Source organism: Aspergillus sydowii (genome assembly GCF_001890705.1).
Source record: "Aspergillus sydowii CBS 593.65 unplaced genomic scaffold ASPSYscaffold_1, whole genome shotgun sequence".
NCBI lineage: Eukaryota > Fungi > Ascomycota > Eurotiomycetes > Eurotiales > Aspergillaceae > Aspergillus > Aspergillus sydowii.
Window position 1 is genome coordinate 3,736,182 of NW_024467859.1, and position 21,820 is coordinate 3,758,001.

Here is a 21,820-nt window from a genome sequence, read left to right on the forward strand (position 1 = left end):
TCTTTGGCCACACAGGGCCTGGAGCACCAGCTATATCACTCCACGAACCACAACCCAATTATTCACAACCTGATCCCGCTCATGATGAAACTGTGGGGATAGCTCGAGGCATGGAGCCTGGGACAGCAGGAGTGGAGGCCACTGAAGGTCAAATTTAGCGCGGATTAGCGGGCGCAGCTGTGCTCATCTCTACAACGTAGTTATCATTCTACCCCCGACCTTTATAGTTCTTGCTCCCAGCAGCAGCCATGCGTCGAATTCAACAAAGCCCACTGCAAGCTGGTCAGGATGACCACTGTCACTGTAACCAGATCCGTTCCCCCTTCTCCTTTTCTTGAGAACCTCGACCGGACCCGCTGGAGACTCAAGAACGAGAATGGCCGGCATACATGGCACTACCTCGAGGACGACGAGGCCGCTCGTCGCTGGCCGCAGACCCTGGCGGATAAGTACTACTTAGGGCTTCCTCTGGTACACCACACCACAACTTGACATGACAATGACATGGCTGATCCCTGCCAGAACCAACCCACTCTCCCAAAACCACAGACGCCGCTGGACGCCGTCAAGAACGGCTTCTCCTTCTTCGAAAAACTGCAGCTCGAGCCCGGAAACTGGGGCTGCGAATACGGCGGACCCATGTTCCTCCTCCCAGGAATCATCATCGCCTGGACCGTAACAAACACACCTATTCAACCAGCCTACCGCACCGAAATCCGTAACTATGTCTTCGCCCGCGCCCACCCCCAAGGCGGCTGGGGGCTGCACGTCGAAGGCGATAGTACCGTCTTCGGCACGGCCCTCAACTACACAGCACTGCGGCTAATCGGCGTTGACGCGGAGCATCCCATCATGGTGAAAGCGCGCGGCGTGCTGCACGCGTACGGCGGGGCCGTGAACGCACCGCACTGGGGGAAGTTCTGGCTTGCGATCCTCGGCGTTTGCCATTGGGATATTGTCAACCCTGTGCCGCCCGAGACGTGGCTGCTGCCGGATTGGGTGCCCCTTGCGCCTTGGCGGTGGTGGGTGCATATGCGCCAGGTATTCCTGCCCATGTCCTGGATTTGGTCGAGGAAGTGGACGGCGCCCGAGACGGGTGTGGTGAGGGAGTTGAGGAGGGAGTTGTTTGTGCAGCCGTGGGAGAGTATCGAGTGGGCGTCGCACCGGAACTCGATTGCCGATGTGGATAACTACCATCCAAAGTCGTGGCTGCTTAATACCGTGAACTGGGTGCTGGCTGATGTCTGGTGTCCTTATCTGAGACCGCGCGCGCTCGTGGGTAGAGCAGAGGACTGGGTAGGGAGGCTTGTTGATATGGAGGATGCGAATTCGGATTACTCGGATCTGGCGTGCGTCAATGGGCCGATGAATATGATTGTTTGCTATATTCGGGACGGCCCAGATGCGTACTCTGTTCGACGGCACCGCGAGAGACTGGAGGACTTCTTGTGGGTGAATAGTGAGGGTATGCTGGCCAACGGAACGAACGGGGTGATGTGCTGGGATACGGCATTTGCCATCCAGGCAGCGCATGCAGCTGGTCTGGCTGAAGACCCGCGCTGGAAGCCCATGCTCACCAGAGCATTGGAGTTCCTCGATAACCAGCAGATCCGGGAGAACTGCGAAGACGCTGATGTCTGCTATCGATCACAACGGAAAGGAGGCTGGACGTTCAGTAACAAGGAGCAGGGATACCCTGTTAGTGACTGTATCTCGGAGGCACTGAAGTCGGTTATCCTTTTGCAAAAGACACCAGGGTACCCGCAGCTACTGGACGACCAAAGGATCTTTGACGCAATCGATACCCTTCTCACCTACCAGAACCCATCTGGCGGCTGCTCATCATATGAGCCCACCAGAGGGAGCGAGCACCTGGAGATGTTCAACGCAGCTGAGGTGTTCGGACGCATCATGATCGAGTACGACTATCCCGAGTGCACGACGGCCGTGGTGACTGCCATCTCTCTGTTCACCAGCTACTGGCCGGACTACCGACCCGCTGAGATCCAGTCATTTATCGAGGGTGCTTTGAAGTATATCAAGGCCGCCCAACGCCCTGACGGGAGCTGGTACGGCAGCTGGGGGGTCTGCTTCACATACGGCACAATGTTTGCACTCGAAAGCCTCGCATCGGTAGGAGAAACCTACCATAACAGCGCCGATGTCCAACGGGCATGCGAGTTCCTCATTTCCAAGCAGCGCAGCGACGGCGGGTGGTCTGAGAGCTTCGAGGTAAGGCCCACGTTCAAACCTAAAGGGACTCTCTACTAACACTAACAACGAACAGAGCTGCGAGAAAGTACAGTACATTGAGCATCCCACGGGCTCGCAGATAGTCCAGACCTCGTTCGCTCTCATCGGGCTTATGAAGGCGGACTATCCGTTCGTGGACCCGATCAAGAAGGGCGTGCAGCTGATTATGGACCGCCAGCAGCCCAACGGCGAGTGGTTACCCGAGGCGATTGAGGGCATCTTTAACAAGAGCTGTGCGATTACGTATCCGAACTACAAGTTTATTTTTACGACGCTGGCGATGGGCATGTTTTCACGGAAGTATTCTAAGGAGCTTGTGCAGTAGGGGTCATGTATAGCACGGAGCGATGTCCCCAGGCCATGGATGGACCAGACAATTCAAACCACTCCGGTACATTCAGACAGGAACATCCAACCCAATAATTTCACATTTAATAATGACTCAGTTGAAATGACACCCGTTCATCGCATTCGGACCGAGGCGCTTATTGCTCGCACGCTAAATCCACTAGCGCCCCAGCTGTCCAAGTAGGGCTTCACCACTGAGTCGCCGCCGCTGACACCCTTCTCCATCCCAGAATGACGCAGCCTTCGCCCTCGTTGGGGGGCAGATCGACCGGTACGGGCTCAATACGACTGATCCACCGCATGGATGGAGTGTCAGCGACGCCGACATGGAGGAGAAAGGAAGACGACGTTCCGATCTCACACCACCCCAGTCAAATAAATCAGCGGATCCTGATTGGTTGAGGCAACCCTGAGTCGAGTATGGATTCATCGTCCATCATGCTTACTGCTGTATATGGGCTCTATAACGCTTGCCACTTGTGTTTGAGCTGTATCATGGGACCGACTGAGGGATCTCCGACTGCGTATGTCGTGTCCATGCTTCGCCGAGGGTTGCTCTGGTTTGTCGACATTCACGATCCCGGTGAAGGCAGGAACTTCACCACCTACATCAATGTTAAATTGCCGGGGTCGACAATTCACTGTTTGCATCCTGAAAGAGGCTTTCGCCATGTTTACCACTACTGGTGAACCCTATATCTGAATATCTACCATGATCTGGACGATATCCCCCAGGATCTCTCTATTCGCTAATTAGTCCCAAAAAAGGCCCTACATCATCAGAACTATCTACCACTGCGCCGCGGAATACCCGGACATGGGCATGGACACCCACGATGACTATCACAACAGACCTTCTATCCTGGCTCCAACATGACAAGGACACGGCCGACCCGCGAGTCTCCCTTGCACTGCTCGCAGCCGCCTTCTTCGTCCTCAATTTCCTCTTCTTACTCACCTACTTGACCATAATATACCCCTACTTCTACAGCCCATTCCGCCACCTCCCCAGACCCAAGGTACGTACTACCTCTCTATCCCCCATCCCACGCAAGTCAAGCAAGCCAAGCAAGGACAATGCTAATGAAAACATCCAGGGCGAAATCCCTCTCCTGGGCCAACATACAAGCCCCTACACCAAACCCCTCGGCTCCACATACCTCAAATGGATACTCTCAACGCCAAACCAAGGACTAATAACCTACCGCAGCATCCTAAACCAAGACAGACTGCTGGTGACATCACCCAAAGCAATCGCCGAGGTCCTGGTTCACAATACATATGCCTACACAAAACATCCCAGCGAACGCTCCGTCATCCAGCGGTTCTTGGGAAATGGGCTGACGATCTCAGAGGGCGAGGAGCATCGATTCCAGCGCAAGGCTATGACGCCTATCTATGCCTTGAGGAATATTAGGTCGTTTTATGGGTTATTTTGGGCAAAGGGGGTTGAGTTGGTTAATTGTCTTGAGGAGGCACTGCTTCCTCCCTCCCATGCAAATATACATGGTGGGAACTGTGGAGTCGAGGAAGAGGAACTCAACCAGTGGGCGAATAGGACGACGATGGATATCATTGGTCTTGCAGCGCTGGGACGAGACTTTGGGTGTCTTAGCGGTGACGGGGTCGAGAGTGATCTGTTCCAGACGTATCAGGAGATCTTCACCTGGGCGCCTGAAAAGGATGTCTTTATGGCATTGAATCGTGTCCTGCCGAGGACGCTTGTGCAGTGGTTACCATGGAGGGTGAATGAGCGGATTTACGTTACGAGTGCGACGTTGAGGGACGCTTGTCGGGGGTTGGTGACGGACAAGATGGATGAGTTTAGGCGGCAGGGTGGGGAGGGCAAGGATTTGATATCGAGGATGATGAGGTTCGGTGGGTGGGAGGCTGAAGGGCTGGTTGAGCAGTTGCTTACAATCATTGCTGCTGGGTATGTCCCCTTCCCATTATTGTTTATTCTTGTTTACGGCTTAGGGTTACTGACAGACGGTATAGGCATGAAACGTCGGCATCGGCATTTACCTGGGCATGCCATCTCCTAGCTCAGAACCAGGCTGCTCAAGAACGACTGCGAGCTGAATTGCGAGAGATCATACCACTACTACTCACTCAAGACCCAGCCTCCGATACCCTCGCAAACATACTCGAAAACCTCCCCTACCTCAACGCAGTCTGCAACGAAGTTCTCCGCTTCAACCCCCCCGTCCCCCTCATCCGGCGAGTCTGCACCGCTCCAACAACAATACTAAACCACCCAATCCCACAGGGTACACAAGTCCTGATCTGCCCCTACGCCATAAACCGCAGCCCAGAGCTCTGGGGCCCTGACGCCGGCGAATTCAAGCCGGAGCGTTGGATCAACCCTGAAACAGGCAAAGCGAACAACGACGGCGGAATGGTCAGCAACTACGCCAACCTGACATTCTCGCATGGACCTAGGAGCTGTATCGGGCAGAACTTTGCGAAAGCAGAGATGAGGGCGCTAGTTGCGGTTTTTGTATCAAGGTTCAGGTTTCAGCTCGCGAGGCCGCTTGAGAAGGTTGTTCCTGTTGGCATTGTCTCTGTTAGGCCAAAAGATGGGTTGTATTTGAAGATTGAAAGGGTGGAAGACAGTTGAATGATATATCTTGGACCAATAGCTATAAATTCTACGCTTATAAACCAAGAAAGCCAATAGTTACCCATATTCAACGTGATGATATCCGGATATTCCTTCCTGAGTTGATGTGCAGATGAAGTCCATCGTTCCTTCCGTAATAGAAATAGGGCCGGATATTTATAGGAAGGCGCAAGGTGGACTAGACCTGCCAGGATAGGAAGGAGCAGCAGGCTCCATCCATGTACTTTCCTTGCTACGGGGTCTTCTAGTCAGCCATAGAGTCTATTTGGGAAGGCACGACCACCACACAAGAAAAATGGAAGATGCGACTGGCTCTATGTGGGTTGCTCTTTCCCACAATTGAGCCTCTGCTGATGGAGATGAAGAGGAAGGTGCGGCCGAGAGCATCGCCAGTCCGTGTTTACCAAACGAGCTTTGATCTTGCTTTCCGTGTGATTGATCGAGTGATGCTGTATTGATGGTAATAACAGTAATAATGAGAAAACGGGTCCCTGATTTGCCGAGCTTATTACTTTGTATATTCTAATCCTAATTCGAAGTAAACAAATAAACTATCATACATCGCTACCTCCCCACAATAATTAAAACTCTGAGCCGTCGGATCAGATAAGATGCTCCCGCAGTAGCTTTATCTGCATATCAGCTGGACCGGCCCAGGCCCTATGGTGTATCTCATCCTGGCGTCATCGTGGCGAGACCAAAAACAAGATATATATCATAGCTAAAATACCGAATTATCTTCAACACCCCACACTCGGGAATATCAGTTAAAATGCCACCAGGTAGTTTGAACCTCGGAACACGCTCGAGCACTGCGCGGTGAGATCAGCTCATGGAATCGTCTTGTAATCTTCTCAAGCTAACTTTTGGTTTTGATGCCGGATAGCTCTTCCCGAAATACAGCCTTCCTGAGCATCTTTGGCGTTATCGCGGGCGGTTACGCGCTGTTTCGATATCAGTCTCCACGACACGGGGTTGTGGAACAGGAGGATGTTGAGCGTGTCGGGGGAGAGACGAAGATTGGACGGTCCAAGGTCGTTTCACAGGAAGATGTAAACGTCATGATGGGGGATTCACCAACTGGGAAGGGCCATGTTGCACGGTCGCCGAGAAAGGCGTCAAATCGTGAGGACTTTTGACAGTGTTGCTGGTGCATCTTGGAATGAGGAAGCACGAATGGAAATAATCGAACCGGCATGAATAGTATTATCAGAAGAGTTGCCTTGCGATTTAGCCAAGATAATAATTTACCCAGGCGATATCTTAAAACCGGGACAGTGGTAGTCCCAATGAAATCATCGCGAGATCTCCAGCCTTCTAACCCTAGGTTGTCAAGTAAGCCCCGCAAATGGTTGCCTTGGCCCCGATTGCTATACCAGGGTGCAAATGATGGCATGCTGTAAGGAATCGCTTTGCGAAAAGCTTACAGCAGGCTTGGAGTATTGATAGTTGCTTTGGCTTATAATAGAAGATGTTGCGCCTGGTCATATCAAAGTATGTCAACTCAGCCTCAATATCGCGACTATTGTATACCCAGAGGAGTATAGTAGGCCGTAGATCACTTGCTGTCACATCGGGAAATACCATATCAATGAGCACTCTTCTCGCAACTTGATATTCTCACCGCTGGTCAAGCTATGGCTACCTGGCAATCAGGTGAATACAAGTACCGTAAATGCTGTTTTGTCAGACACTTACTCTTAAGCCATTAATTCTGTGATCGCTGTGAAAAAGGATATTAAAAATAGAATTAGAGAAGTAGATACAATTGTTGCTCAATGCCCGTCCAAGTTCACTCCAAACATCTTCATGCTGACCTGTGTATCCAGGAACAGCCATGCATCCCAGAGTCGGCCGAATCCCAGTGATTAATCACTCACATGCCCAACACCAGAAGGATGAACCAACTTATAGAACCGAAGCGGCCAGGAGGACAGCCCCAGAAGCTAGCATTGTATCGAAGCTGGGGACCAGGGAGTTGGAAGCACCGGTATCGCCTGCACAGTTGAAGGGATGTTTAGCCAACAGTCCTCTAGGTGCTTGATGGACAGGAGAATGAGATCGATGGAAAGGATAGGAACTTACCGCCACTGCCGCTGCCACTATCACTCTCACCGTCACTGGAACTGGAACTGGACGTGCACTGGTTCTGCAAGTCACGGAATCGCTCGTTGTAGTCACTGAGCTTGCTGGCAGCGCTGGCCAGTTCCTTCGTGTCGCAGCCGTCGGTGAAGCAAGACTGCAGCTTGCTGGATTCGTCCTGGATCGTGGAAAATTTATCCTTCACACCGCAGAGGCAGTCCACGGAGGCCTCTTCGGGGCTTCCGCACTCGTCTTCGAGACCGATGTTCTCGTAGAAGTCATTGAGGCATGTCTTCATGCACTGGGGCACGTCGCCCAGAACTTCCGACCAGCTGCTAACTTCAGCAACGCTGACAGAGGCAAGGCCGAGAAGAGTAACAGCGAGGAAACGCATGATGAGAGATGAGACAATTCAGGGATTATCGAGGCTGGGATATTGACAAAGAGAGAGAGTGTGTGAGAGAAATGAATATAAAACTGGGTAAAGGACTTGATGGGGTTGCGGCTCACGGTTGGTTTATATAGGGCTATTTCCACTTTCCACCAATGTATCTATTTGAATATTTTCCAATCTTCTTCGCTTCAGATGATACGAGCGCGCGCCGATCTATAGGCTCGCACCTTGTATCTATAAAAGGGAATGCCAAGGGCGATGCTTTGTTGTTGGAGATTGTGAGCCAGTCAAATACGAGGTGGATCAGGGTCTACTGGGGCTGATGCCAATTTGACGGCCCTTCGACGACGGTCGACGGATCGACCTCGTTTAAAAAAAGGGCTTGAGACCCTTTGGATGCCTGAGAATGAGACTGCAAGGGACGCCATTCGTGGTGTCCTCGTATTTTCTTGTCGATGGCAATCTCGCACCCCAAACACTTCACAGCGTCCTTTCGCCAGCGCGCAAGGGGAGGTCGAAGGTAGTCTTGATCTCAGCAAAAGAACTTCTGCTTTTTGGGATGCTGAGAAGTGTGTGTCGCCCGCTTTACGGAGTACACTCGTCCCAGCCGTAGCTATTTGAGAGTGCCTCCATTCCATTATAGGTCATCTGAAGAACACGATATATCCGAACCTCGCGAACGTGGGGAGTATGGCAAGGGCATTCGGGTCGAGATAAAGAGGACAATCGCAGGTGCTCGTTCCAAAGGCTTTGGACGGGCCTCTCCCAGCTCAGGCCTCCCAGTTTTGGATAACTCGGTGGATGCTTGGGAGCAGTCCGCGTCGGGCCCGGACACGAGAAGACGACATGACAAGGTGTTGACATCCATGAAATGAGAAATGGATGAGAATGGAGGACATATTGTGTAAAATGCAAAGGCGGCGCTGTGATTGCCTGGAATCGGCCCCGTCCATTCCCGTCCGTCTGGTGGGGGAGTTGCCTTTTCGAGCCGAGCTGAAGGTATCACAGCGGCCAGCGCGTCACGCTTGTGTATCAAAGAATGAAGATATCGAGCCGGCCTCTTTGTCGCTCGCGGACCTGCACTCCTGCAGGCTTCATCTTGGCGTCCAGCGTACCCTTAGTAAGATGCGTAATTCTCCGTCCTCAACTCGCCGTGCCTTGACAACAATATGTGGGTACTGAAGTAGCGGAACGGGAACCCTTGCGGCTCCTAATTGAGACGGGAATTGAAAAAGGAAAAAAGTTGTTGCGTTAAGAATAGTTCACCGGAAACCATGTTCCGGACTGTGGAATTAGCTGAATCATTAGTGCTTCGACTCCGATAACGTACAGTTTGTCAGTAGTATAGCCGTTGCAGATGCGCCAATATGCGCAACAAGAAGACCGCTTCGCAGAAGATTGGGTTGGGTAATAGACGAGACAGAAAAAAAACATTGTAACGTAAGGTTCGATGCGGCATCGATTGCCTATTACCTGCTATCATATTCGTAACGCTTATATACAGGGCCCGCCGCTCACCACCACCATCTACCTCCGAACCTTGTACAGGGCCGTCTCCCCCAATAGCTTCGTATACTGCTGATGCAACCAAGTAATATGCGAGGGCATCGGCGACCCCTCAGCCTTGCCCAATCCCTGGTAGAAGCAGCTCTTTAGACCGAACTCCGCGACTCCCTCCTCGGGCTTGACAACGGCGGAGATCTCAAAAAGGCCGTCTGAGCCTCGCACGTCCTGACGACGGGGCGAATCACCGCAGCGAACGACGATGCGGTCGGATGTCTTCTCGATTACTTCGAAGTGGTCGGTGATTAAGGTTCCAACATCGTAGGTCGAGTTTGAGAGTTGCTCGTTGGACCACAGGTGCGATGCGGTATCGGCAGCTTCGTACTTGCGGGAGAGGTAGGCCCGTTGGAATGCGTATCCTGTTGAGGCAATTGATTCATTAGCATCTTCAATCCTGTGGTCATAATTTGAACCGATGTCCCCAGAAAACGGACAAGAGCTCAATCAATGATGACGTACCCCAGCCGCTCCAAACACCGGCGCAAAACGCCTCGACGAGCTTGCCCTTCTTCTCCAACAGCGACGGGTTGATCTCGGACAGCGGCACGCGGCGGACGCAGAAATCGTGCGTGGTGGGGTTCTTAGACGGGTTAAATTTGTGGTAGAAGGGGTGGTTGAAGATAGGGTCGGTTGTGGTCATGGGCTCGAAGCGGTCGTTGCGCGTGTAGGCGAAGAAAGCTCCGACCGAGGCCAGGCCCGTGTAGGTGGAGAGCTTGAGGGTGCGACCGATAAGCCCCATTTTTGGCGATGTTGCGTTTGTGGAGGGCGGGGTTTTGAGGTAAGGGGGAATGAACGGTATGCGGATGGAGATGGAGAGAGGAAAAGGAGAAGGAGTGGGAGAAGAAGAGGAAGAAGGAGGAGGTTGGGAGTTGGTGATGCCGTCACCGGATTAACTCCGACGGTTAATGTGCATCAATTATGCTCTATCTAGCTATCGATATTACTGTCAATTAAACGGTAATCACTGCCATGAATTATTAAAACAATCCTGGAACGATTCTCGCGGTCTTCGCATGCCACTCCTCCCATTCTGGGCCAAACTTCTCCCTCAACATCCTCTCCTCATCGCGAATCCGCACTGTCAGACTGACAACCAATATCGCGCCTGCTATCGCTCCCAACACAATCTCCCAGTCCCTCAATAGTGCCAGCAATGGCCCCGGGATGAGACACGCGATTGGCGTATCCAGCCGGTTGACAACCAGCCCTGCAAAACTCGGCAGCACCAGGACAATCCCCGTGTAGCTCGGGTGCTGCAGATACCTGTACACCCCCGACGTAATCAGCCTGTCGGGCTTCGCGAGCTGGAACGTGAAGTTGCGCCCAAGCCCGCCGTACGCGCTGAGTCGGACGAAGGCGCCGACTGCGAGGAGCGAGAGATATCCGACCGTGCGAGGGTTCCAGGTGACGCGCTGGGCGTTGAGGTGGTCTGGGTAAGGACACAATCGGTCGATGATCTCGTGGTCAGAAGGAGAAGAGGTCCAGAAGAGCGTCACGAGGGCATGATAGAGGACGACGAGGTTGGAGATGTGCGTGGAGAGTATTGATGGGATTGTCGTCAAGAAGCGGACGCGGTCCGTGCCATGGGGGACGCTGGCTTGGTTCGGCGCTGTCGTGCAGCGGGCGTTTAGATAGCCGGCGACCAGGAAGGCCAGCGACAGGGTTGAGGAGCTAGCGGACGGCATCGCGAGCAGGACTGCGTCTGCATGCAAAATCCGGGGGAGAGATGGAGCTGTCGCGATGGTGGTCGGTAGTTCCCCGGGCTTCACTTTATAACCCCGCTCGCCACGATAAATTCCCGACTACCGAACGGATCAACAGATGCCACTTCCTTGCACGATTTCTACGCAATTGATACGCGGATACGGTACAACGATCAGTGATTGACGATGGCATCCGCTGGGAACCAACGCTTCAACGATGAAGCTGCCAACTGGGACAAGAATCCGTCGGTCCAGGAGGCGACCCGCCTCGCATTCGACAGCATCAAACCCATCATCCAGACTCTTGCCGAGCGCAAACAATCTACCACAGGAGCTCGTCTCGATGTCCTTGAAGTAGGCTGCGGCACAGGGCTCCTCACTCTTCGCGTCGCACCGCTAGTCCGTGAGATCGTAGCAGTCGATCCAGCGCATGGGATGATCCAGACCTTAGAGGCGAAGATAAACACTCCCACATGTCAGGAGATTGCCGCGGATGGGCCGCGGAACAATTCGCACAACGTTGTCCCAGTTTGTCGTCTCCTCGAAGACCCTGAGGATCCCGCCCTTCCTGCTCTCGATGGTAACGACCCAACGGGCCGACGGCGCAAGTTCGATCTCATCCTCTCGCACCTTGTCATGCACCATGTTCCCGATCTCCGGGCATTCTTGGGAACACTGTTCGGGTGCTTAGTTCCCGGGGGTCGAGTTGCATTAACGGACTTTGAAGACTTTGGGCCGGAGGCAATCAAGTTTCATCCGCCGAACAAGTTGGACGGGGTCGAGAGGCATGGAATCCCAGCGCGGTGGATGGAGGATCTCATGAAAGAAGTTGGGTTCCAGGATGTCAAGGTGTCGGTGGGATGGACGTTGGCGAAGTCGGTTGAGCTCTGGGAAGGGCAGAAACCTGGAGATACCCTAGGGTTCCCATTCTTGGTATGCGAGGGTGCCAGGCCATAGTCTGGCCGTTAGAACAGCTGTTTTGCAAAATAGAGGGCCATAGCACAGTCTCCAACAGTGGTAACGAAGAGTAATGCCTGGATTTGCGGTGAAACGAACCCAACCAGCTATGGAAACAACAATCTGACAGTCCCATTTATGATTTCCGTGCAGAAATAGGGTTCATGCTTGTCGAAACGGCCGCAGATCCGTGCATTTGACATATCGTAGTCGGACTTGCCACGCTACCCTACGGTAGTGCGGCGTCAACTAGACCACTTGACGGGAAGACTTTGTAATATTTATACCCTGTCATATTCTTATTCCAGCCATCAACCGTACCAAACCCCAACAGTTATCGCTAAAGCAAGGATCGCATCATTCTCAACACTCAAAAATCTCAAAAAATGACATATCAGCCGCCACAAACCAGCCGCCCAACTCACACCTCCAACCCTAGCGCTAGGATCAAATCAAAGGATCAGACCAAAGTCACATCTGATCTAGCTTTCCAATCCCAGCCTCAATAACCGACTCCGTCCCAGGACCTGCGCTCCAGAACCCCCAAATTTCAAGGCCAGCGGCGCACAGCAACTCTGTCCACTGCCGCTTAGACCGCTCAACGCCAGCCCCGATACTCATCATCTGGATATCAAGCGATGCTTGCATCAGTGGCGTCTCCGTATCAGGAAGAACAAAGTCCACTATCAGGATCCGGGATTTGGCCGGGTCCATGGCAGAGATCGTGTTGCGGAGGATCTTGAGGCAGACCTCGTCCGGCCAGTCGTGGAAGATGGCCCGGAAGTAGTATGTTCGGGCTCCTAGTCGAATTAGTATTCTTGTGAGAAATTTTTGAACTGTGATGGAACTTGACAGAAACTCTGTATAGATAGAGGTAAAGTGTGTGTCAGACTTACCCTTTACCGGCTGCGGATCCAAAAAGCTATATCCCATCGCCTCGACCCCCTCGCATTCAAGACCCGCTACAACGGCAGGTAAATCCTGCAAAACAAGCTTGCCAGGAATATCCGGGTGCCTCTCACGGAATCGAACCAGGTCATGACCCTGGTTGCCTCCGACATCAACCACGAAGACATCTTCCTGGTCCAAAGAAGCAGCGGCGGTCAGCCGCTCCACAGGATACACATCAAACCAACTCGGCTTGCCCTGCCGCCGACTACTCATGTACGAGTTAAAGAGGACCTGCTGGTGACGACGCTGGGCAAGCCACTCGAACTGGCTCTGGCCTGTGGCCCAGCGCATCGGGGAGCCGGCGTATTCTTTCGGGATGCCATAGTTGTGCACGCGGAAGTACTCCGGTAATCTCGCGAGCGTGGGCATCGTCAGGTCGTATCTATGCATGTGTCAGCTTATCAGTGCGGTATTTAGTTAACTAACTAACTAGTTATCCGGCGGTGAAACCAGATCTGCTTAGGTGGTGGCAAGCAATGGTGTAACTGGACGTACATGCATCGTATCCCGTCTCTACTAATTGGCTGCGTTAGGATCGCCGTCCGCTGGTTTGCGCAGTAGATCTCCGGTTCTGGGTTCTCGCATAGCCCGAGGGCTGTGACGACGCGCATGAGGCGGGCTGCGGGATGAAATCATGGGTTAGACTCTGCGCCTGCATGGGAGGGTAGGACAATGATGCCGTAGGATATATGCGTACTGATCAGATCTGGCTCAGCGCTTGTGTACGCCGACAACTCCGATGCGGAGAGTCCGCGCGGACTGTGGCTCACCAGGAGATCAAAGACTCCGAGGTCGATTAATGTACGTAGGGCAGCATTCTGTGGTGGCTTCGGGGTGGTTAGATTTGGATCTCAATTCAAACATCAAGGAGAGAGGCGAACTTGGTAGATCAGTCGGAGAAGAGTCTCAGTTGGTGTCTCGACAGCAAGCCTCAATTGGTCGATGAGGCGCAGAAGATTGAAATGTGACTGTGACGATCGACTGCTACTGCTGTCTTTGACTGCTGCCTGGCGGATATCTTCCACCAGGGAGAGCAGGTTGAGTTGTTCGACAAAGGACATTGGGGGTCGGAGAAGGGTTTGCGTTTTGGACATGCAAGCAGCAAAACAGGATGTTCCAGAAAATGAAGGAAAGCGAAGATGCAAGGGTAGTACAGATGCAATGCAGCCAAAACCCTCTACTTATAACGAATGCTGAAAGACGGCGTGTCCGATCGAGGCTGGTGCAAAGTTCACTGATTCGTTAATGTAAAGGGGCGCCGCGCATTTCAGCGCATGTCAGTGCAGACGCCACAATCATCGCTTGGAAGTGGGTTCGAGTTACTGGGATTTCATCACAGGATCGAAAATTAGAAATAGACTGCAAGCCACAGCTGGGCTACAGGGTAGAATTGACGGTTGTTACCTAGGTGTACATCTTAATCAAATCAAAATATCGACTGTATCAACTCCCTTGTTGGCAGGTCGACGGACGTAAGTCCTCCTCCCAAGCTAAATAGAGGTATTGCCTAGTATATTTTGTAGCTTCGAAGGCTTGTCTACAAAGCTCCGGTTCCGGTTCACTGCATAAGACTAGATACTGGGGTGTGCTCATATTATTTGGAAGACGAAGCAGGAAGTAGAAATAGTCCTACCATTTGATGTCATTTGCAAGAAGAGAATAATATAGTATGAACTGAATATCTTTGAATGGCGTTATCACTTTGACCCCGTGGCATTAAAGTGAAGTATGACAACCTCCGGTAGACAATACCATACAAACTCCGCGTCAACCGTTATAATGCAGGCATTGGCTTCTTTATTCTGCCAATCTAGAGAAGTGTGTTAGAGAGTTGTCCCATCAATTCCCCAAAGAACATTTGGATGCTCAGCCAGCCGTGGGCTGCCTCCGTTTGCTTTATGATATTGCATGGCAAACCATTATATCTCAGTGTCATTACTGTAAGCTAAAACTTCTTTTTACTATTACTTCTTCGTTTTTATTTTGTACTTCGTGTCTTTGTAACTTTGTTTGCTGGAAATTGGTAGAGCAACAATGCGCTTAAAGGGCTTTGAAGAGGTTATCTGGATACAGTTATATAGCAAGTACCTTTTCCCTTAATCGCTCTCGACCTGGCATATACCTAGTTTATCCTCAATCATACCTTCAACAGACCTAACTGCAAAAATGGCAACCAGCGTCACCTTTTGAGTATGATCAGGTATTCAGCCCGGCAGTTGTTAGGGTTACCCGCAAATTCCAGGACATGCAGAACCTCATCAACTCCCGGAGTGTCAAGGAAGTTTGTATAAACAGTTTGATCGAGGACCGAATGATTTTCGAAGCTTGGGCTGCAAACTTTGATCGCCTTTGGGGCCATGGTAGCAGGTCCAGGGGTTCTAGACCGGGGGAGTTGAACGAACTGGCACGCGGCCCTATCCATGATGCCAAAGGGAAAGTGGAGAGGCTTGAGTTGACTCTATCAAATGGTAAGTCTGATTTGGTTTAAAATTCTCCTGTCAATTACACTCGACTAACTGATGGCAGAAATCGCGGCATTGAGACATTGCCTCGTTGCCATTCATCCACATCGTCCTGGAGCTGCGAATCAGTATGAGACGATGATCGGCATTGCGATCCGGAACATTGAAACAAGCATTGAGTACCTAATCGGCACCAGCGTCGTTCAGGCTAGGGATGGGAACACTGAATATTCTAGAGCCAGAAGTCTCCAGCAAATTCGTTACCGACAAATGAATGCTTAGTTGCGTAGATACTCAGCTCATAGGGCTAGCCTGATATACCGGGTGATAGCTGCGCTGCGACGATTACCTAGCGGCAATTGGTATGTATTCTCCTGGCCCTGAGCATTGATGCACTTGGATTTAGCTGTCATTATTCGTTTAGTATATGTTATGCAATTTACATTTGACTTTACTCGCCTATCGGGAGACAATCCTCCTCTCACTTCTAGATACGCTTCCTGTTGGATACCATTGCCTTTGTAAAGTTGAAAATATGGCGCCTAATTTTACCAATAAATTGCCCAAAAAGGCTATTCTCCCAGTCATTATATGTTCTTTCGACTCCAATGCTCGTCAAGAAACCTGTAATAGCCCTCGGCATGGGGCCGCATCTTTCCTACTTTACAACAGCAGAATTGTGATCTGAAAGGAAGTATTTTCTCCTGATATTTCCACTTCAAGGCTGAAATGGACATAATGTATATTGCCTGCTTTGAATGCTTGGTTGCAGATCTCTTTACTCCTGACTGATAATGTATATATCAGGCTGGTAATATATTTCTTTCACTGTTATATTATAATGTGTGGCAATGGATAATCATTAACATTACTTTATTGTTTCTATTCATTATCTAGCCTTCTTTCTCTCGTTACACTTTATTTATCCTTTGTTCCTTTCTTCTTCTTTTCGAAGGCCCATATGACTTGGCCGATTGAGCGACAATATAAAAGACATAGATCATCGACATCTGACCTCAGCAGCAGAATCCTGTTCTTGCTATCAAAATAAACTATATTATACAAACCGCAAATATGCCGAGCAAAAATTCACCCCCGTACCCGATCTTTATTCAGTTGGGTAACCAAATAAGGGACAAGTGGTACCGCATTGACGAGCAAACTCGACACGGGATCGCAGCTACAACGCGATCAAGGCTGATGCAGAGTCGAGATCAATTTGAGGCTTTCGTCAAAGACATCGACCTCTATCATACCAATGAACCCCAACCCGTAAGGCAACCTAAGCGTCGCCGACTCCACGAAGCGGACCCTGACACGCGCAACGACATCCGCTGCATGCTGGGTGATCTCGACGGGGCACTGGAAACTAGTAAGGAACCCATTCCCTGGAGTAGACAAGGCTAATGGATGGTCGACAACAGTTAATTATTTGTTCGAGAGTCTCGAGAGCACAGGAATGACAGCCGGAGCGGGCGGCTACTCACTCCCCTTTGGAACCATCGCTGGGTGTCTCATGGACCGGATTGATAATGCGGTAGATTGCCTGCGCGAATGGGCATCTGATTTCCAGAAAGATTGGTCAAAGAGGGTGGCTATACCTGAAGAACGCCTCAAACCTACCCGTAGCAGCCGGTCATTGCGTGAGTGGCTCCGGGATATCAAACACCGGCTGTCCAGCTAGGAGACTCAGCATGTGTATGGAATTTGATGGCGAGCTTGGGAAATAAGGTCGGTAGTTTCTTAATTATTATTTTTGTTTATTTGTATACAAGAAAAAAGAAAATATCAAGTGTATTGCACAGAATCGTTTTTAGAACAGAGCCCGATGCATTGGAAGGGATGAAAAGGCAATAAGAATAACCTATAATGAAAGCCCTAGACCTAGCCTACATACTCTCTCAGAGCGTCAAGAGCATTACTGTTTGGGCTTCCATTCTTCTAAGGTTTTTACGGTCCTTGATTGAGTAGACCGGTCAATTGATGCTGTTTTCCAAACAATCCCTCAGCCGCATTTGAGTAACATCCTCTGAAATACTGCATTATCTCGTTTAAAATTATCTATTATGTAGACAATTGGCGAGCGACAGGGCTGGCTGACCGGCGCTGCCGAAGCCCTAGATCGCCACCATATACCCAGCGCAGAGTTGTTTATTTACAATTTGATCTGTACTCCCAGCACAGACCAAGCCATGACCTGGGTCAGTGCAGATTCCTCAAAAACCTAATTTAAGACATGAATGAATCATGGGGATGGACTACTTTATGGAGAGGCGCGCCCCGAATCAGACCTGTCAGGTCTCAGGCCCCGGACCACACGTCGAAATATGAGCCACGGCCAAAACACGTTCTGACTTCGGAGACATCTCGAGACACGGACTCTGGAGAAACTACCAGTCCAGCGCCTTTTTACGGAGTCTTAGACTGTGGTGGTGGTGGTGGTGGTGGTGGTGGTCAAAACAGCCGACGGACAGGAGTCCTGTCTGGCTTGAATGCCGCAGCTGTTGTGTCCTTTGGAACGTCATGAAATGCAATCTCTGCAGCTGAAACGCTGTGTCACACTAGACAGGGAAGGGATTTAACATCGGTGAGGTAGGGAGTTTCCTGCGTAGTGCTATCCTGCGATTCGGAGTCGCCGTCTAGCTGGGCGAAAGCCTCTTACGCTCGAACACGACTAATAGTGCAGGCGTGTTTTGTACCAAGGGAACAAATCAAATTGACAGTAGTTCGCAGCTGAAATTAGACTCCAGCTTGCGCATACTATACTGGTAGACATGCATTGGTCTCGCGTCTGATGCTCGCCACTGTTCCACCCAGCCTGCTGTCAGTGCCAAGTGTGGACAGCTGCAAGGGTGATGCGTCGCATGTGTGGATTTGCGCAGATGGGATTGTCTCTGCAAGCCCAGTCCTGATCTAAATCAAGATCTGGGTCATGGTGGCCAGCTAGGCTGGGCGCTGTTCGTCGTGATTTAAATGGCCACTGCCCCCTGTCCTACCCAGTTCTCGAAATCAGATTAAGTTTGCTGAGACACCATGGGGATCCCTCAGTATAGTGAGCCCTCCAAAAGCCAGGCTCAAAGCCAGACGGACGAGTTGGTCCAGCGATTTGGCCGGCTCAACACTCTGGACGATTTGATTCGGTTGCGAGCAGCCGATGCAGTTCAGGAGCCGATTCTGGCGTATCCCCAGCAGACCCAGGATGGCGTGGCCTCCTACGAATTCTTCACAGGCGAGGACCTGGATGCGATGGTTGACCAGGCTGTCTGTATGTTGCTGGAATCAGGCATTCGACCGGTAAGTCGGGCTGTTGCACTTCTCGTTCTGGGGTAATATCATAACTTGACTGACTGACCACCGTGCAGCCCAAGAATGACGGCGATGTTGTCGCCCTACTCACACTCTCAGACCTGAATATGGTCGTCACCTTCTTCGCCCTCAGTCGCATAGGATACACCGTTATGATGCTCTCTCCTCGTCTTTCAGCTCCTGCATGCGTCTCGCTCCTTGACACCGTCGGCTGCGACACCATTCTATACGGACAGACACCAACCATCCGCACAACCATCGGCGAGATCCTACGCCAGAAACTCGTCGCCTGTAGACCCATCATCCAACGACCCTCCCAAACCGACACAACAGAAGGCCCATCTGTCCTGGTCCTCCACCGAAGCCGTAACCGAGACGCAGCCCGGAACCGAACAGCCCTAATCCTCCATTCCTCCGGGTCGACGGGCACACCCAAGCCCCTGTTCCTGAGCCACAAAGCCATCATGACACACCCATTGCGGGGGCCAGGTCTTACCTCGTTCAACACCCTCCCATGGTACCATCTGCACGGCTTGTCGACGGCGCTGCAGGCAATGTATATGAGGAAGGTCGCGTACATGTGGGATGCCGCACTGCCACTAACGACACCATCTGTCGTCGCCGCACTGGAAGCAGCTAAGCCCGAGTCAGTCCAGGGTGTTCCATATCTCCTTCAGCTTCTTGTCGACAGTATCAAGGGACTAGACGCCCTTCGATCCTGCAAACTCGTCACATACGGGGGTGCACCCTGCCCCGACGACCTGGGGGACCGACTCGTCGCCGAGGGAGTGCATTTCGGGGGATCATTCGGACTGTAAGTCTAGCCTTCCTAACACTCCATATCCAATTCTGGACTGAGAAATTAACCGCCTTCAAGAACCGAAGCAGGCCTCGTCGCAGAATCCATCTCCCGTCCCAAATCCGACCCCTACTGGAACTACCTCCGCTTCTTCCCAAACCTAACCCCCTTCATCTGGATGAAGCCTCTATCCTCTAATGCAGATAACGATCTATACGAATGCGTCTACCTAGCCGGCCATCCAGCCCTCACAGCCTCAAACTCCTCCGAGCCCCCAGGCTCCTACCACTCCCGCGACGTCTTCACGCCACACCCCTCCATCCCAGACCGCTGGAAATACGTCTCCCGCCTCGACGACCGCGTGAACCTGCTCAACGGCGAGAAGGTCCTCCCGCTGCCGATCGAGGGGTGCATCAAGCAGAGCCCGATTGTGGAGGACGCGGTTGTCGTGGGTGTTGGCAAGGCCGTTCCTGGGCTTTTGCTTTTCCGGGCAGGCCAGGCGGAGAAGACGAGGGCCCCCCTCTCTGAGAGGGAGTTCATTGATGCCGTTTGGCCGGCTATTCAGGATGCGAATTCGCGCGCGGAGCAGTTCTCCCAGATTACGAGGGAGATGGTGGCTGTTCTCCCTGTTGGGTCGGTGCGGCCGCAGACGGATAAGGGGTCTATGATCCGGGCGCAGGTTTATGCGAAGTATGCGGATGTGATTGAGGGGTTGTATACGACGCGGGTTGAAGAGAGGGGAGGAGGAGCTGACAGTGGTACTGCTGGTGGGACGCTGAGTCTAAGCCGTGAGGAGACGGAGGGACATTTGATGAAGCTTGTCCGGGAGGAGCTGGGGCTGGGAATGGCGATTGCGGACTCTGCGACGGATTTCTTTACGACTGGGGTTGATAGTCTGAAGGCGATTCAGTTGAGGAGGTTGGTGGTGAGGGATTTTGCGATGAAGGATGGGAAGGGTCTTGGGCAGAATGTGGTGTTTGAAGCTGGTTGTGTCTCGAAGCTGGCAGAGGTGATATGTGCGATGCAGGCTGGTGCTGAAGATGTCCATCAAGATGGGGATGCTATGGAGGGCTTGGTTGCCAGGTACTCGTCGTTCAGGGATCATGTTCCAGTTTCAGAAAGGAAACATGGCAGGGGCGTGGTAAGTTTGATGCATTCATTTAAGAGTTCATGAAGCTAATCATATCTAGATCCTGACTGGGGCAACCGGGTCCATCGGTGCACATACTCTATATCGACTACTGAACGACGACACTGTATCGACAGTCTACTGCCTGACAAGACGAGACAACCCCAAGGAAGCAATCCTCGACGCCCTCGCGCAGAAAGACCTCGACGTCCTGGACTACCGAACGAGGAAGATCGTTGCACTCAAGGGCGCCCTCCATGAACCCGATATGGGCTTGGACAAATCCACCATCGAACAGATGCGCCAGTCCGTCTCCCTGATCGTCCATTCTGCCTGGCCAGTGAACTTCAACCTCCCACTGACCAGCTTCATCCCGCACATCCAAGGACTCGCCAACCTGGTCGATTTCTCGCTGTCAGTACACATGCCAGCACCGGCGGTCCTGCTCTTCTGCTCCTCGATCTCAACCGCACTCGCCTCTTCGTCAGCTGAAGTAGAGGAAAGCCCCATACCCGATTCCGGCAGCGCTCTGGACATGGGCTACGCACGCTCCAAGCTCATCGGCGAGCGAATCATCAGCAACGCTCGCAAGGCCGGGGCAAGGACGTTCTCACTCCGGATCGGCCAGATCTCGGGGCATTCGAAGAAGGGTCTGTGGAATGACTCGGAGGCGATTCCGCTCATGATCCGGTCTGCGCTGACGCTGAAGGCACTGCCCGAGTTGGACACGGAGTGCTCATGGTTGCCGGCTGATAAGCTCGCGGCTTCATTGCTGGAGATTGCACGAGCGTGTTCGCTCAGCTCGGATGAGGATGGGGATGATTCCAGTGGTGATGGTGACGACTCGATCTACAACCTGTGCAATCCGCGCACATTCACCTGGACCGCCATGCTGGATACACTCCGGCAGCATGGGTTCGAGTTCGAGACCGTCGCGTTCGCCGACTGGCTGGGGAAACTGCGGGAGAGCGAGGCCCGGGGTGAGGAGCTGGTCAACCCGGCCGTCAAGCTAGCGGAGCACTACGCTTCGATGTACGGCAGCGGCAGCGAAGAGGCGTCTGCGCCGAAGAAATTCCGAACGGACAGGGCAGAGCGCGATAGCATGACGCTGCGCAATGGGCGGCTGAGGATTGTGCAGGATGGGATCCTGGCTCGGTATGCGCAGGACTGGATGCGGCGGTGGAATTGACCGACGAGTGATGATGTATGTTAGTATGGTTAATGAGATATGCGTTCTGATGTTATCATTC

General features: G+C 52.2%; 9 protein-coding genes across 9 annotated transcripts; 5 read left to right on the top strand and 4 right to left on the bottom strand.

The window, feature by feature from the left end:
• Positions 1 to 288: 288 nt before the first annotated feature.
• Positions 289 to 2,578, top strand: ASPSYDRAFT_54137 (terpene cyclase/mutase family protein; the record flags this gene model as incomplete). Its single annotated transcript, XM_040848799.1, has 3 exons — positions 289 to 471; positions 523 to 2,232; positions 2,288 to 2,578. The coding sequence occupies 3 exons, from the start codon at positions 289 to 291 to the stop codon at positions 2,576 to 2,578; spliced, it is 2,184 nt and encodes a 727-aa protein (XP_040708484.1).
• Positions 2,579 to 3,437: 859 nt separating this feature from the next.
• On the top strand, positions 3,438 to 5,221 carry ASPSYDRAFT_84678 (cytochrome P450; the record flags this gene model as incomplete). Its single annotated transcript, XM_040851387.1, has 3 exons — positions 3,438 to 3,620; positions 3,699 to 4,534; positions 4,600 to 5,221. The coding sequence occupies 3 exons, from the start codon at positions 3,438 to 3,440 to the stop codon at positions 5,219 to 5,221; spliced, it is 1,641 nt and encodes a 546-aa protein (XP_040708485.1).
• A 751-nt stretch (positions 5,222 to 5,972) lies between these two features.
• ASPSYDRAFT_39431 (uncharacterized protein) lies at positions 5,973 to 6,526 on the top strand. The gene is made up of 2 exons (XM_040845894.1): positions 5,973 to 6,043; positions 6,111 to 6,526. Exons 1-2 carry the CDS (start codon positions 5,997 to 5,999, stop codon positions 6,361 to 6,363), a joined length of 300 nt encoding a protein of 99 aa, XP_040708486.1. The 5' UTR covers positions 5,973 to 5,996; the 3' UTR covers positions 6,364 to 6,526.
• A 178-nt stretch (positions 6,527 to 6,704) lies between these two features.
• On the bottom strand, positions 6,705 to 7,898 carry ASPSYDRAFT_39432 (uncharacterized protein). The gene is made up of 2 exons (XM_040845895.1): positions 7,310 to 7,898; positions 6,705 to 7,221 (listed from the first exon to the last, which is right to left on the bottom strand). Exons 1-2 carry the CDS (start codon positions 7,698 to 7,700, stop codon positions 7,133 to 7,135), a joined length of 480 nt encoding a protein of 159 aa, XP_040708487.1. The 5' UTR covers positions 7,701 to 7,898; the 3' UTR covers positions 6,705 to 7,132.
• Positions 7,899 to 8,931: 1,033 nt separating this feature from the next.
• Positions 8,932 to 10,112, bottom strand: ASPSYDRAFT_341385 (uncharacterized protein). Its single transcript, XM_040845192.1, has 2 exons — positions 9,723 to 10,112; positions 8,932 to 9,622 (listed from the first exon to the last, which is right to left on the bottom strand). Exons 1-2 carry the CDS (start codon positions 10,000 to 10,002, stop codon positions 9,228 to 9,230), a joined length of 675 nt encoding a protein of 224 aa, XP_040708488.1. The 5' UTR covers positions 10,003 to 10,112; the 3' UTR covers positions 8,932 to 9,227.
• A 128-nt stretch (positions 10,113 to 10,240) lies between these two features.
• Positions 10,241 to 10,948, bottom strand: ASPSYDRAFT_84682 (methyltransferase family protein; the record flags this gene model as incomplete). The annotated part of the gene is made up of 1 exon (XM_040851388.1): positions 10,241 to 10,948. One exon carries the CDS (start codon positions 10,946 to 10,948, stop codon positions 10,241 to 10,243), a length of 708 nt encoding a protein of 235 aa, XP_040708489.1.
• A 204-nt stretch (positions 10,949 to 11,152) lies between these two features.
• On the top strand, positions 11,153 to 11,923 carry ASPSYDRAFT_140125 (class I SAM-dependent DNA methyltransferase; the record flags this gene model as incomplete). The annotated part of the gene is made up of 1 exon (XM_040841017.1): positions 11,153 to 11,923. The coding sequence occupies one exon, from the start codon at positions 11,153 to 11,155 to the stop codon at positions 11,921 to 11,923; it is 771 nt and encodes a 256-aa protein (XP_040708490.1).
• A 471-nt stretch (positions 11,924 to 12,394) lies between these two features.
• Positions 12,395 to 13,935, bottom strand: ASPSYDRAFT_140363 (uncharacterized protein; the record flags this gene model as incomplete). Its single annotated transcript, XM_040841042.1, has 5 exons — positions 12,395 to 12,723; positions 12,820 to 13,256; positions 13,370 to 13,493; positions 13,572 to 13,701; positions 13,756 to 13,935. The coding sequence occupies 5 exons, from the start codon at positions 13,933 to 13,935 to the stop codon at positions 12,395 to 12,397; spliced, it is 1,200 nt and encodes a 399-aa protein (XP_040708491.1).
• Positions 13,936 to 18,369: 4,434 nt separating this feature from the next.
• Positions 18,370 to 21,759, top strand: ASPSYDRAFT_139852 (uncharacterized protein; the record flags this gene model as incomplete). The annotated part of the gene is made up of 4 exons (XM_040840990.1): positions 18,370 to 18,630; positions 18,699 to 19,456; positions 19,520 to 20,582; positions 20,632 to 21,759. 4 exons carry the CDS (start codon positions 18,370 to 18,372, stop codon positions 21,757 to 21,759), a joined length of 3,210 nt encoding a protein of 1,069 aa, XP_040708492.1.
• Positions 21,760 to 21,820: the final 61 nt, after the last annotated feature.